Consider the following 15,676-nt stretch of genomic DNA (forward strand, 5'->3'; position numbering starts at 1 on the left):
CTACACGGGTGGGTGGCCGGAGCTGCTCGGTCCCTGCTGTCAGTTGGAAACTGCCAGTTACAGAGCACAGTGCAAGACCAAGGTACAAGCCGGGTGAGAAGGAAGTGGAGACTACCACCGGGAAGGTGCTGAGAGGCCTGATGGGGAACTGTCTGCAGAGGACAACCAGGTGAGCTCACTCCCTCCCGAGAGCAGAGACCTAAGCCAGAGGTGAAAGAGAAAAAAAAGAACTGTTCTTGGGGTGAATAGACTAGGAACGGGGTGTGACAAGAATTCAGTCCCTCCTGAGCCATACACCATGTGACATCCTTACAGGTTTTCACGAATACAGACAATCCAAACATAAGAATAGGTGAAATGAAAGAAAGACCTCATTAAAGGAGGACACCAGTCCAACTAAGAAATGAAACAACCCTCCTGAGACTTGGGGAAGGCATGCATTCTTGGGCACTGGATGCTCCTGAATAAGTTATAAGCACCCATCCTTTCGGGGAGTCTCTATAAATTTAAAATAAACAGCACGTTTCCTGCCACGATGAGGCTGCAGTTAGTGTTCTTATAAGTGGGTTAAGGAAAAAGTCATGTCACTAGGGAGAAGACGTGCCTTCATGCTCCTGGACTTTGGTCTCCTCATTTTAAATGGAAATAAAAGTATAATCCTACCCAGAGATTCCAAGTGTAGACGATGGTACCATAGTCCCTGGCAGAGGAGGTTTCCGTGATCGGGGACTATTCTCAATTTTCAGAGCAATGTATTCATTTGATTAAAGAAAACACATGTAAAAGAAAATATGATCACTAGCCGGGCAGTGGTGGCGCACACCTTTAATCCCAGCACTTGGGAGGCATAGGCAGGCGGATTTCTGAGTTCGAGGCCAGCCTGGTCTACAGAGTGAGTTCCGGGACAGCCAGAGCTATACAGAGAAACCCTGTCTCGAAAAACAAACAAACAAACAGAAAATATGATCACTCAAAATAAGGGAATTTCTATGGTATAAAGTCAGGTGATCTATAGAGAGTAAGCTGGCAGGGGGTCTTCCTTGCTGCCTTGGTCTTAGATAGCATATAAAGGGGCACATAGAAAAATGAGGTCTTGCAAAAATGCCACTTTCCCAAAGGAGGCTTGGGAGTATTCCTGTCCTTTCCTGAGAGCCAGTATTTGCTCTGGACTCTCCCACCCACCCCACCTTCTAGTAGCCTTAGTAAGATTATGAATGGCTGGCTGCCCTTATATCTGTGAAATCCTCTAAAGCACAATTGCTTCTTATTTTCTGCTCATTGCCTTGTGAACTCCTAGTTCCTGCCTTTGTTTCTGACACACAGCAGGTACTCAGTGCTAGACGGATGACTGGAAGCATTCCTGAGGAGAAAGAAAGCCAAAACAAAGATATGATATAGATAAGGAAACACAGTGATAGATGGCTCACATGCACTTCCATGTCTTTCATGTCTCAGAACTTTGCTGTGGGGTTAAGTGTTGTAACACCGATGTGTATTTACTACGAGAAGGTGAAAAGTATAAAAATTCAGGCAGAAGATGAGATGAGCTGGTAACCGCACTTACAGTTACAGCATCATACCCACAGCCTCTATTTTAGTTTCTATATCCAACAGTCACTTGTATTTCTTTATTTAAAGAGTCAGTATGCCTTCAATTAATTTTTGTTTGAGGTTTAGTGTATTTTGTTTCTGAAGTAGAAGGCTATTTGTATTCTTAATGGGTTTTTCTCATAAATATTGCAAAAAATAATATTTTTTCTAGTCTGTGGTTAGATTTTTATTATTCTGTGTTCATCCCACTTTAAAGATGATCCAATTCATTGTGGTGGAAATTTCTTAGGTTTTTTTTCCCAGTGCTCACTCCTAGTCGTCTTTTCTTACTTGTTTTTTGTGTGGTTTATTAGTTTGCATTTATTCTTAGTTATCATTTACTCTTATACATCAATGCATGGCTCAGATGATATTGTATGCCTAAAGAATTGCCCAAATATCCCATCATCCCTCTTCCTGTGCTGGCATTTACAGTTCATCTTTCTTCTGTTATCCCTGTGGGCACACTTCTTTCTATGTCTCTGCAGATCAGAGGATAGAAAATATCTCTTCCTCACAGGAAGAGCCCATGATCTTAGAGAAAAGCATTTTCCCAAAGGAAACCTAAACTTTCCCCCTTCTTGGTTGTAGATCCTCAAACCAGATTCCTTGTTAATTAAAAAAAAAAAAAAAAAAAACAGGACAATAGTATTAACCGACGGACTTGTTCTGAAACCGAATGAAACACCACACATAAAAAGACTGGTGCATACTAAGAAGTACTCACCATTTTTATTCTTCATATTCTCAATTTCCAGCAAATGGGAAAAAAAGTTTAAACAGAAATGCAATCCAAACAGTGGATGACTTTATTGTCTCTATTTTATTCTTTCCTTCCCTTTCTATCTATCCCTTGTTCTCTGGATTTCTGTGAAAGGTGCTAACTCACTGAACCCCATTGCCTGGGTGCAGGCCCTGAAACCTCAGTGAATAAGAGAAGGAGCAGAGAAGCCCAGGCCTCTCCCAGTGAGGTGGTATGTTCAGGCTGATGAGGATTCTCAGAAATGTTTTTAGCATCGTAGGTGGGCTGGTTTTTGTAGTGATAGAGATGTTGCATGTGAAACAAGCAGTGTCCCATGCTTCAGAAAGGAACATTCATAGACAGTAAGGCAGTGAAGGAAATGCTAAGGTGATTCAAGATTGCACATAAACAAAAGAAACAAAAAAAAATGGAAGAAACATAAAACAACATTGGGGATTATAGAAAGGAACATTTGGCCCATTACTGATATTTAAATCTTAGGTGGCAGCTGGACATGCAGGAAACACCTTGGAATCTGAGACTTCAAAATTCCAAAGAGAGAACATGCAGGTGAGAATATATGCTACCCAACTCCCCAGGAAGAAAGAGTTAGCAGGGCTGAGGCTACACATTCCCACAGCTGAGGCCCAGTGCCAGCCATCATGGTGATGAGCATGTGAAGAATACATAGACAACAAGACTTCCTTACACTGAACAGGAGACATACTGCTATTCTAAGAGCCTCGTGTATCCTTGGCAACAGGAAATCAGACGCATGAGTCCCTAGTACAACTTGAAATAAAGATCTGAAATCCTGTTGCTTCTTTGTTTGTGGAATAATGTACCTTTGTGCTCAAGTCTCTACCTTAGCTTTGTCATATTAAGCCTTGAGTTTCTATTTCTGGGCTAAATGCATGCTCCCATGTCATGAGGTTGAAAGGCTTGTGGAGAGCTGTTTGTATGCAGGCCAGTGCTGCGAATTTACTGCAGCTTCATGCATCCTTCCTGGGTAGCCTTTTGAGTAGCCAGTCTTAGGGAACAATGAAGGAAGGAATCTGGCAACGCATTAGTACCTGAGATTTAAGAATTTCAAATTATGGCAAAGCCTGTTCTGTGACTTACAGAAGTTGGCAGTAATTTTCACAGTGTTCCTGGAGGTACATTTGAGAGAGGACCTAAAAACAAACCAAAAATCCAAGACTATCTTAGAGGCACGGACCCAAAGGTCCTTCCCCGTCTAAGGCTGCATTTGCTCAATGCAAGCTGGGAATTAACATATTTTGAGAGGTGTCGTTGGCCATCTATTTAAAAATGTATATCACATGATGGAAACAAAAGAAAAAATGGGGGAATAATGATGAGAGAGAAAGAGAGAGAGGTGCAGAGAAACAGAGACAAACAGAGGCAGACAGAGAGACAGACAGACAGAGAGACAGAAAGACAAAGAGATCATAGATGTAAAGACAGTAGTAAGCCTTATGAGAAGACCTTTGGCATCCATATGATGTCACAGGGGTTTGTCTCTGCAATCCACAGTCACAATTCAGCTTTTCCTGTGCTACCCTTTCTGGGGAAACTCCAGGGCTCGCTCACTGGCAGGCACATCTTTTTTTTTATTAGATATTTTATTTACACTTCAGATGCCACCCCCTTTCCCCATTCCCCCCCTTAGAAGACCCCTATCCCATGCCCCCTTTTCCTTTTTGCATTTATACATTTTTTAAAAAATGTTAATCATAGGCTTTATAAGTTTGGAATTGTTCAATCAGAGGTGTAACCCACTGACCAACCTAGATATAACAACTATCTTTGACTGGTGGAGATACTTGAACCTCTGCCTCCCTGTCTCCCCCCTCTTTCTCTCTTTCATCACCTGGCTCCTACTCTCCTTCTTCTCCTCCTCTTCTTACTCCATCTCTTCCTCTCAGTACTCCTCCCACCTTAGCTCCTCCTACATATCACCCTTCCTGTTAAAATGAAACTTTTCTCTCAAAATACAATTAAAGCATAATTATGCCAATTTGTACCAGTGAGGTACAAGATAGTCCTAATACCCAGTCCATCCTTTTGTTGACTAACCAGCTCCTCTGTCGTCTATCCTGACTGAAACATTTAGTTCTGAACCTGGCTTTAGAATGAATGTCAGCTGACGACCATCCACTCAAATCTTTTCTCTCAAAGTAAATAGTCAGGATTGGCTATGAGGCTATAAGTTTTCAGCCCCGTCAGAAATCCAGAATGACTGAGTTAACTATAATTGTGGGAAGCATAAAGCACAGCTTCTAAAACTGAGCCAATTTATAGAGACCTCTGAACACCTGGACACTCGTTCTACTTCAAAACGTTGGAGCATCTGTTCTTCCACCTTCTGGCCCAGGATCATCTGACAGACCTTAGTGATGCAGAATTATTAAGGGCTGATTACTCTGTCTAGGCAGATATAATCAGTCGACTATTCTGCGAGTGTGTCCTTTTCTGGACAGTAATTTGTCTGTAGAAGGAAAGAGGCAATTCTTGCCTAGTGGCTGTCTCACCACAACTGGAGTAACTCCAAGGATGCTCAATTTCTTCTTAGAATCCAAGACATGAAGCTGTCAGGAGCAGACAGGTCTCTAATAAAAATAAATATTAATACAGAAATGTTTGTCATGTCAATTCTATGGATTTCTAGTGTTTTGAAAACCAACTATCCATGTAAGGTAATCTGGACTGTTGTGTGTTCACTCCACTCAGCTATTTCTAAATAAAACATAGAAAACACCCTTATAATAAACTCCAACCCATGAATTTGCTATAGTCCCTTAACTCACAGGCTGACCATCTCAAATCAGTTTAAAAAGTTAAAGAAGGACTGGGTCTAAGCCTTGTATTCCTAAATGTGTTATACTGGTACAATGCCTATGAGAGTAACAATATTCATCTCACTCTTATATCAATAAGAAGCTCATTGGCAGGCACATCTTTAGATGTCTCTTTCCAGCTCTCTTGACTATGTTGTAGTCAACTTACCCAATCTCACCCCAAACCAAGCACACATATTAAAATACAAGACTGCATTGCAAGGGACTGCATGAAAGGACAGCTCACAAGCCCCGTTTACCCATCTTCACCTTTGTATACTCCTTACAGCTTCATGAAGTAAGTAGAATATATACCCGCATTTTACAAATTAAGAAACTGTGATCAAAGTGTTTAGAAATATGGATCCAGTAACTCAGAACTCAACAGTTCCCTTCCCTTTCGCTTCTTCATTCCCTTAACGAACCTGCTTTCTACACACCGGTCAGACTCAGAAGTTTCCTTATGATGCTTTTTAACAACAGAAGAGGAAGATGAAAGCAAGTTGTTTACAGGGCACAAAGTACACTAAGGGTGTCCTAAAGAAGAAAGAGCTATGGCCATGTTCCACAGCTGCAAAGTCTCTGATATCACATAAAACCTAGAAGCCATCGAAACGTTCAACCAAAGTGGTAGTCCCTCCCATGGCCACAGGTTGCAGCCAGCCTTTCCTGGGCTGCCTGCCCCTTAGGGGAAGTTCACTGGGGGCACATTTTTGAATGGTATTTTCCAAATGTCTTTATAGAACACGACTGGCCCATATAGTTCATTAAAGGAGGATTTTATGCTAAACTGTATGGTTGTTATCTATACCACCAGTTTGGATAGAATTATAGAAAGCGAGGAATCATCCTAGATGTCTGATTTCAGAGTCAGCCTTCCACTTTCTACCATAAAAAGCACAAGGCTTCTGATGTAGCTGTACCATCGGAGTATGGGTGGTAGATCTGATGGCTTTCCATTTTGGTGGCTGTGCCCACAGCTACTCATTATAACTTCATCAGATATTTATGTATATGAGAGAGGTTAGCATACACTGATGAGATAAACCATGAAAAAGTGGATGAAGATAGTTCCCAACTTTGTGAGGTTCACATGCTAGTGTAGGAAGGAGATAAATGGATTAATGTATAATTTGTTAATTATGGTGGAAAGATGAGAGAGTGATATATAAAAATGTGCCTGTCAGTGAGATATCCCTGGAGTTCCCTCAGAAGGGGTAGCACAGGAAAAGCTGTATCATGATTACATGACCATTAATTAGAAAGATAAATGTCTGTGACATCATATAGATGACAGCAATGCCAGGTGCCTGTCTTTTCATAAAGCCTACTATTCTCAAATCTATGATTTCTCTCTTTCTTATCCCCACATCCTTTTATTTCCATTGTATGATATACAGGCTTTAATACCTGTCCCAAGCAAAATGGTTTCTCAAATTTATCTACAGGCTTGTACCTTGGTTTTCTGGAAATAACTCCATTGCAGATAGTCAAGTAAATCACTAGAATTGTGGGTTTCAAAACATTTTGTTTCCCTTACTAAGAATAATATTGAAAGGATTTATTCCTGGTTAGAAATTGACAGTGCCATAGCCTTGAGTCCAATTTATCTAAGAAATAAGGACAGCAACAAGGGGATAGAAGTCACCTTCAATAAAGCTTGAGAAACCTGTTTCACTGACTTCTGGTCATCTCCCTCAGATATTTCAGGGGCTGGAGTTGTTGTCACATTGTTGAAGGATGCTCCTGCCTTCCTTGGTAAGTGAAGTATTGCTCCAAAAAGTTAATTCCCTACCTGTGTATTCAATGTGGGACTTGGACTTGTGAACGCCTTCCTCTTTGTGGCTACACCCAAGCCTGGTACCAAGCTGAGATACTATCACCGAGAATCAGTCAAAGAAACAGCCCCTGGTGTGTGGTGAGAATCAAGAATAATTGCTTCATAGGTGGTGGCTTCTTCTCATAAGTGAGAACCTCGGATGCAAGAATGAAACTACCCACTAATAATGAGAGTATTCACATTGCAAGTCCCTTGTATAGAAGTGCACATTTCTGCCCTTTGCATGGAGAATATATACTCCAGATAATAATTTATTGCCCAACCTGAGGTACTCTGGGAGAGTAAAAGAATTGCTAAAACTAGCTAAGTGATTGATAATAACATTAAGCAGTCTCTGCATATCAGACCTGTGACCATTCTTATAGCAACTGTGTCTTTGTCCACCAGATGACAATGGGCTTCCAACATATTTCTAGGGGACCTTCTATGCAGTGTACTCTAATGGGAAGTGTTTGGTTTTCTGCTTGTGTGATCACAGGTTAGGCTTGGGACTAAAAAAATGCCTGCTCCTTCATTTGCATGGTAAAAACAAAATGGAAGGTTTTGTCAGAAATATCCCCCAAAACTGTGGCCTCTTGACACCACGTATGCACAGATCACGTTTCAAAACAGAGGCAAGTGAAGGAGGGAGACAGGAATATATTTCTGCTTAACATCTTCTTGTATTTCCCCTCTTCCTCTTTCATTCCTATGTGTTGAAAGAAGTATTATAAAAGCATAATATCTACCAAAGATTGAAATTGAGGTTTCATAGTCGAATGTTTTAAGAGCTTCCGAATAATGAGCTGACCCATCTACATTCCTTGCTTACAGGAAAAACATAAGGACATTTAAAGCCGGACAAGAGTCTCCAAAGCAAAGTAAGTCATCATTTCCCCATTCATTTTACTTCTGACGCAGATACATTTCTAAAATGACCTTCCTCTATGTTCCCCAAAGCCCAGTGAGAATATCCCTACTATAAACCAACACCTGGTGCTGCGACTCATCCAGTTTATTTGCTGTTGTTGATTGTTTGTTTCTATTAGACTGTGGTCTTATTGAAGCAAGGAATTGTTTATCAACCTCCATATTCCTCAATCAATGCCCAATGAATGAAGGAACTAACTGGCAACAAGTGTTCGAGCCAGAGCAAAAAGAGGCAGCTCAATGTTTTGGTCCCCTCGTTAAGAGCAACAGGGAAGAATGGAGAAGTTTTCCAAAAGATGAGAGATAATCAGATTTGCATTAAAGGGGTCATCCAGCCCAGTGGCATGTGCAGAAAAGAAACAGCATGAACCCTTGGCAGGAAGCCATGCCAGCAGACTTCTTACCACCAGGCTGTGGGGATAGATCAGTGCTGAAGTTAAAGTCTCATGACTTGATGAGTGGTTGGAGAGTGACCGCGAATACAAGAGAGAGAATAAGGAGGTGTGAGGATGGGGCCTTAGCATTTCCAAAGAAAATTTTGTCTTTCCCTCGCTGGGTTTAAAGTGGAAAGTATAGCCCACCCATGCACTAAGTCTCAGGAAGGAGCTCTGTGGGTATTTAGTGCAGCCCCTAGTGCTCCCAGCCTGAGGTCTTTCACCCCAGGGTCCCAAAAAACCCTAATTTCAGTCAGAAGAAAATACAACAGAAATAAGGACACTGATGCCAAAATTCAGAGCCCTTTCTTCTAGTGACAATCAGTGAAGTCACACATGGCCATTAAAGTTTGTAGTGATGTGAATATTAGGAAACTTATAAACCCATGAACCTCATGGTGCTGCTAGCTGCAAACAGCCTCCCTTCTTTCTGCCTATTCTGCTTGGATGCCAAGCATGGGAAGTGTGCCTCTGCTCTGTGGCTGAAGCCAGTCTGTTTGGAGTAAATGATTTTTTAAAATTGCCTTGCTTCCATATAAATGTTAAGCATCCAAGCTCCCTGTTCTGAAAACTTTCCTCAAGTACCAGTCCCTAGGCTACCACCATCCTATATTACCTGTTAGAAAGAATATTCTGTCTGCTGTGTGGGAGTCTTATGCTGTCTTGTATGTTGTCTGCCTAGCTTTGAGAGGACATGCTTCTGGTGTGACTGCCTCCCTAGTGCATTTTACCAAGTAGGCACATAATGGGCATTACATAAGGAAAGACAAGAAAAGGGGTGTGATTTGCTCCCTAAAGATACACCAAAAGTACCTTTCTCCATTGGCCCTAGCAGCCCGAGCAAGCTCTGCTGTGGCTTGTTCTTAGGGATTGACTATAGACTTCTGTAGACTACTCCAGCTTTCCCTTGGTTGTCTGGGTGCATCCAAGCCCCAACCCATAGAGCCTCTTCTTAACCTGTAATTCATTTAATGTATTTTCTCTCTGCAGGTGAAGGAATGTCTTCAGCTCCCATTCAGGTAATAAGATCCCTTCTGATCCCAACCTGGAAGAAACACTGTAAATGCCAGGGCTCGAACCCAATGCCATTTGCAGCGCCTAGTGGCAGAAATATCAGCTTTCCTGTTGCATAACTTGTTGAAGGGTGCTAACATTTGCTGTGCACTTTGTTGATGGCAGGCCATGTGCTGAGCTTTTGACAGGCATCTCATGTAACTGTCACAACAACCCATATTATTGCATCATGGTAGGACTATGTCCTCTGACTTCACAGAAGCAAACCATGAAAGATTAACTTATCATCCAAAGCCACGCAGCTGAAAGATGCCAGAGCCAACATTCAGCACCCAGGCTCACTCTAACATTCCACTGAAGGTTACTACCTCTGATTTTTCATTCCTGAGATTTCACCATTAATGAAACCTTCTCTCAAATTAATATGATAATCTTCTATGAGGAGCCTGTGGACATAGTACAGCTTGTAGACAATGCTTTTCTAGCATGCAGGAAGCCCTAGGTTTGATCATCAGAACAGCATAAACTAGGTGTGGTGATACACATACTTCCATGGCTCTTAAAAGTAAGAGGAACAGAAGGTCAAAATTCTTCTCTGCTACATTTTAAATGGGATACAAGGGACTATGTCTCAAATAATAACAATTTCTTGGTAAGTATTTAAATGATATCCAAGCACATCTAATGTTCTAAGATCATGGGAAGTATACAAGGTGGTCAGGGGCCACTCCGGAACACATGTAAAGGGAACACACTAAGCCAGCTATATGCGTTGGGTGACATGAACTCTCCATTGTCTAGCCTAGTGTTTGGAATGCCCCTGCAGCCATTTAGGAAAGATGACCAAGGAATGGAGAAGGTAGAGGTGGTGCAAGTCAGAACTGCCCCCCCCCATCAGGTCTGTGCTGTTACTGAAGTATAAATAGAATGGAAAGAGGCCAGATCTTTATAGTGTCTTTCCTTTGACCTGCAGGACAATGCTAATGAGATCTACACAGAAGAGTTATGCTACGTCCTTGTGGATCACACAGCCCTCAGGGGAAGGCCATCAGTATCAGTGAACCATTCTGAGGGGTTCTATGAGAACATCTCTAACAAGGCTGGGAGACAAAAAGAGTCTTCAAGAGGAACAGAGACTGAGTATTCAGTTCTCCGTTTTCCTTCTACCCCTCAGCCCCTACCATCTTCTGCAGAAGATGAATATGAACTTCTGGTGCCTAGCAGATTCTCCTCACATGGTGTTCAGCATCCACGGCCACTTACAGCCCCCTATGAGACCCACTTTTCTCATCTACAATGAAGTGACTAGGTTAGAGTTTATTTAGCACTGACAGATAAAAGTAGGAGTTTGGGACTCTAGGTGAAGCAGTCATGGATCACGGAGATCCTTAGTTATTTCTTCTGGAGGACCTTGGCAGGGCAGACTCTGCAAACCACAATGCCTCTCAGAGTCTGACAATAGCCATTCAAAAATCAACTGTCTTGAACATCGCATTGAAAGGAGTGACCACCTTTGTTCCTAAGTGGTGTTAAAAAATAATCTGTTATGGGAAGGGATCCTGGTATCGACACTGGGGTGTACCACAAAAGACTCTGCTCTTCTCACTAAGCCCTTATGAATGACCCCCACAGCTGTACTCTGCAGTCAGGGGAAGCTTACTCATTGTGTTCCATAACTCCAGAGAGAATTCCCTCATCACTGTTAAGTTCTAGCTCAGAGCCACTTGCTGTGGAAAACAGCAATATTCCTTTTATTCCATGGGTCTAAAGCGTGTCCTTCACAGTGTCCTTGGCCACACCTTCCCCATGGCTGGGAATTTCCTGTACCATCATTAATATAATTTTAAACTGTATTTTTAAAATTTGAGTTTCTCATCAGAAATGTCTTTCTCCTGTGGTGCAGAAAAAACATTCTTAGAACCTTCTCATGCTAAGCAAGTGATTGGCCATGAAGAGACAACCCAAATGCCGCCACACAAATCTCAGTAGAACCACCATGGTGTCAGGAACTGACAAAGAGAAAAGTTTCTGGAGAGACTTTAACCCCACTATCTTCTTTTTTACTGAGAGAAAATTGTTTGCCCCGTGGTACATTCTTGGCATTAGTGGAAGAGCTTTATTTTGGCTTCCTAGTCAGTGTTGCTATGGGAACTATATATGGTACAGTAAATTTCTCCATAAATGTTCACATGGGGAAAGTAACACATGCCTCTTCTCTGTGAGCACCCCTCTGTGGCTTGAGTCTTTATTTTCCATCATTGTTTTGCTAGAATGTCTGGGATCATGTCTATGCTAAGTTAGCCAACTATACACAACCTACTGACTGACCCAATCAAGCCCACCACCTGTTTTGTTGTAGACAAACGTTTGTTGAAACACAGCTGCACTGATTTGTCTACATACTATCTGTGGTTGCTGAACCATGGTAAAAATTGATTTGGGACACAGACCAGAGGCTTTACAAAGCTAAAAATATCTGTAATTTAACCTGTTCTCGATAATCATTTTGCAGACCTCTGCCTTAAACAGTCACAGTTTGAGATGAACTGGAGAGGATTGCATTTGGTTATTGACACCCTCATTAGGAGCAGATACCAATGAACTGGCAGGAGAATATTAAGCCACAAAGGAGATGAGCAAGACCAAAAACAATCACTAACAAATGAGACTATTTGTACGTTCACACCTGCATCCGCCAAGGGGGTTGTTTAATTTACCTCATGGCCACTGTCCTAATTTTAGGGATGCTAAAATATCAAGATGTTTGTTGAGATGAGCTTGGGAGGTACTATGTATTTAATTACTATTTTATTATCAAAGCTGAATAACTTTTTACTTTAAATGCCCCAAGGCATTAGGGAGGTAGCTCAGTAGTAGGGTCCTTGCCTAACATGTACAAGGCATACAAAGAGAGGGGGAAGAAGTTGGGGGAGGAGGAGAGGGAAGGAGGAAGAGAAGGTGGAGGGAAAGGGAGAAGGAGAGAGAGAGAGAGAGAGAGAGAGAGAGAGAGAGAGAGAGAGAGGCACATAACAGGCCAAGTGCCCATTGAGAATAAATGAAGTGACTTAAGTTGGGAGTTGGGTGACTTTGCTGAGACATAAACCAGTTGATCACCTTCAGCTAAAGAGCTAGCAAGATCTCAGTACCTTGGTCTCTTTTAACTTCCTTTCTTTACAGATATTTTTCATCCAGAAGCCTAAGTGTAGTGTCTGGCCAGAAGTCACTTGGGTTCAAAGTGTGTTCTCATGGAGATAAGAAATGCTGTACAAGATGTAACTAACACATGGCTTGTGGGGGGGAAAGTGTGAGCCACAGACTGATTCAAATCTTAGTTTCCTTTCCTCCTCCTTTCAACCCAACCCACATACTTATAGGCTCAATCTACTGCACACATACATTGGAGAGCTGCATCTAAAATATGGTCACCCATTCTACTTTGCTTTTGGCTACTGGGATAAAACCCTGACCAAAAGCTAATTGGAGAAGAAAGGGTTTATTTGGTTTACATGTCACAGCCATAGTCCATCATGGCAGAAGCTTGAGGTAGGAACTGAAGTGGAGGTCGTGGAGAAATACTGCTTACTTTCCATGGCTCTCTTGGTTTTCTTTCTTATACAACCCAGGGCCATCTGATCAAGGGGGTGCCTCTGCAATTGTCTGGACCCTCCCATATCAACCATCAACCAAGACTGCCCCATAGAAACACCCACAGGTCAATCCAAAGGACTTAATTGCTAAAGTGACGTTCCTTCTTCCCAGGTAACTCAATTTTGTGTCAAGTTGATAAAATAAAACAAGCCTTCCCATTATATCATCTATCAGAGACCCTGAAGATAAATGATAGCAAAGAATAGAGAGAAAGAGAAGTCTTTTAAAGCATATGGAGAAAGGCATGCTGCTGCAACAAGTGGTTAGAGCCCCCAAGTGCCCTCAAGCAAGACAGGCATGAAACAGACGGCTCTATGCTAGAACTCTAGGCTAAGCCTTTGTGGAAGATAGGCAATGGAAAATTCCCAGTAGGACACAATAAGCTGTATTTGCTTGCACCTCATTCTGTAAAGTATTACCTGATCCCCAAAGTAATTGCTTTAAACAAACAAACAAAAAAAAAAAAAAAAAAAAAAAAAAACAAAAAGAAAACAAAAAGAAAAAACAACCCAGGGCTTCATTAAGTCTAAATGCTTACTTAGACCAAGAAGCATGTTCACATGGTAAAAATTAGATGGTTATACAACAGCCATGTTTCTAAATTAAAGAGCCATTGGGGGTATCTCAAAGCATCTGCTATGAGTGCAAATGAGATGCCTTAGTGAGTAAAGTGTTTACTGAGCAAACTTGACAGCCGAGATTTGATCCCAGGACCCCACAGTGAAGGAGAGAACTGATTTCTGAAAGTTGTCCTCTGTCCTCCACACTCACACATAAATATCATACACAAACAGCCCCGCAAATAATAAATGAAGTTCAAAATTTAAATCTACCATGTTGTGTACATTATTGTGTCAATAAAAAACATATAACAATAAATTTTAAAAATCTGAAGAAAAAAGTCCTACTTTATTGATGTAGCTTGAATGTGAAGTGTCCAATAGTTTGTGTGCACTTGGTCTCCTGCTGGTGACGGTTTAAAGAGATCATAGAGCCTTTGGGAATATGGCCTAGTTATCAGAAGTGAGTGTCTGAGTGGAGAGATAGGTTGGTGCTATCTGCTCTAGTTCTGGCTGGAACCACCTGTTTTCCTAATCTGCCAGGGTGTGAATGTCCTTGTCACAAGCTCCCACCACCACAGACTGAGTTGCTCCCCGTTACCAAGTTGCTCTGTCATAATGGACCCTCTGCTCCCTTGGAAATCTGGGTCAAAATAAGCCTTGTCCCACTTGTTGCTTCTGTCAGATACTGTTGATGAGAAAATATAGCTAATGTATTTGCATGATATATAAAGTATTTCCAATTTCATAGCAGGTTCTGTATCCAAACATTGCCACAGTGTGCAGACTTTGTCCTCTGGTGTAGATGGGATGATGACACTCAGCACCATACTTACCGAGGAGCTATTGGTAGTAGATAGTTGCAGGATGGGGTCAGGGGTCATTGTTTTTAGAAGATGTGGTGTCTGGTAGGTTCCCCATGCTTCAGTGGATACCCAACACACATACATATGAAAACAGCTCTAACTGGACTTCATGGGTTATCAAAAAAAAAAAAAAAAAAAGAAAAACCTATGAGGTTGGAATGGGAAGGAAAAAATGGAAGATGGAATTTCATTTTATATATTTTAAATTATCAAAAAAAAAAAAAAAACACATACTCACTCATGGCAACCCACGGACTGATGCTCATCCCCTTCTCCACACATTTCAAGGTTTTTCATGAAACTCTGCAGTCTTGCAGAACATATTCATCAATGCAGGGGTGTGTGTGTGTGTGTGTGTGTGTCTACTGGAGGTTAGTAATGCAACCCCTCACTTAAAGAATCCTGGTTTTTCACCAACCAAAGAATACATATAGACTGGACCTAGTACTCCCCGCACATATGTAGCAGACATGTAGCTTGGTCTTCATGTGGGTCTAGAACAACTGGAGTGGGGGTTATCTCAAAAGGTGTTGCCTGCATGTGAGATTTGTTCTTCTAGCTAGACTTCCTCGTCTGGCCTCAGTGGGAAAAGAATCCCCTAGCCTCACAGATACTTGATATACCAGGGTGGAGAGATACCCAATCTCCCCACTCAGAGGAGAAGGGAAGGGGCAATGGAGGAAGGATTGTAGGTGGGGGTGACCAGGAGCTGGGTAGTGATCTGAATGTTAAGTGAATAAAAAAAGAAAGAAAAGAAGAAAGAAAGAAAGAGAAAAAGAAAGAGAAAGATTGAAAAAAAAAGAATCCTAGTTCTTGAGAAATAAACTGAGACTGAGTTTCTAATTTACTCTTTCAAGTTACAAATATAAAAAGAAGCACCCCTCCCCCTATAGGGCTTCAAACAGTACACAGATAAAATGAGAGATCCACAGTGCAAGCCACAGCAGCCTTTGTGGCTTCCGGTCACATTCGTATTAGCACCTATAAATAAACTACCATTCTTTTAATAAATTCTCATTTAAAACAGAAAAGAGAAATAGGAAAGGGGCAAAAACAAGGCAGGAAAATGTACCACTGACAAGTTCAAATTCTTCCATGATTAGCACAGCCTGAGAGTGCAGGCTCTTAAGTATCTTGGAATGGAAGGCATGGGGAGGGGCAGTCTGGAAGGCTTAAGGGAACAGGGTAAAGGGCATGGGGTGGGGGAAAGGATAAAAGGCGTGGGAGGATCAG

General features: G+C 41.7%; 1 protein-coding gene across 2 annotated transcripts; it reads left to right on the top strand.

Annotated features, from left to right (window-relative positions):
* Gcsam (germinal center associated signaling and motility) lies at positions 1–13,882 on the top strand. 2 transcript variants are annotated; one of them, XM_034515769.2, is made up of 6 exons: positions 1–169; positions 2,834–2,902; positions 6,874–6,930; positions 7,826–7,872; positions 9,346–9,374; positions 10,343–13,882. In XM_034515769.2, the coding sequence occupies exons 1-6, from the start codon at positions 141–143 to the stop codon at positions 10,667–10,669; spliced, it is 558 nt and encodes a 185-aa protein (XP_034371660.1). In that variant the 5' UTR covers positions 1–140; the 3' UTR covers positions 10,670–13,882. The 2 variants fall into 2 exon arrangements, with proteins under 2 accessions (XP_034371660.1, XP_034371661.1); XM_034515770.2 differs by lacking the exon at positions 2,834–2,902.
* Positions 13,883–15,676: the final 1,794 nt, after the last annotated feature.

The sequence above is a fragment of the Arvicanthis niloticus genome, chromosome 12, assembly GCF_011762505.2.
Source record: "Arvicanthis niloticus isolate mArvNil1 chromosome 12, mArvNil1.pat.X, whole genome shotgun sequence".
NCBI lineage: Eukaryota > Metazoa > Chordata > Mammalia > Rodentia > Muridae > Arvicanthis > Arvicanthis niloticus.

What these genes read in the sequence shown, in the direction of transcription:
- Gcsam (XM_034515769.2), top strand. Translation starts at nt 141, where the DNA reads ATGGGGAACTGTCTGCAGAGGACAACCAG. An exon ending in ACAAGAGTCTCCAAAGCAAA is followed by an intron (nt 7,873 to 9,345) that starts GTAAGTCATCAT and finishes TTCTCTCTGCAG; the next exon opens with GTGAAGGAATGTCTTCAGCT. An exon ending in TGTCTTCAGCTCCCATTCAG is followed by an intron (nt 9,375 to 10,342) that starts GTAATAAGATCC and finishes TTTGACCTGCAG; the next exon opens with GACAATGCTAATGAGATCTA.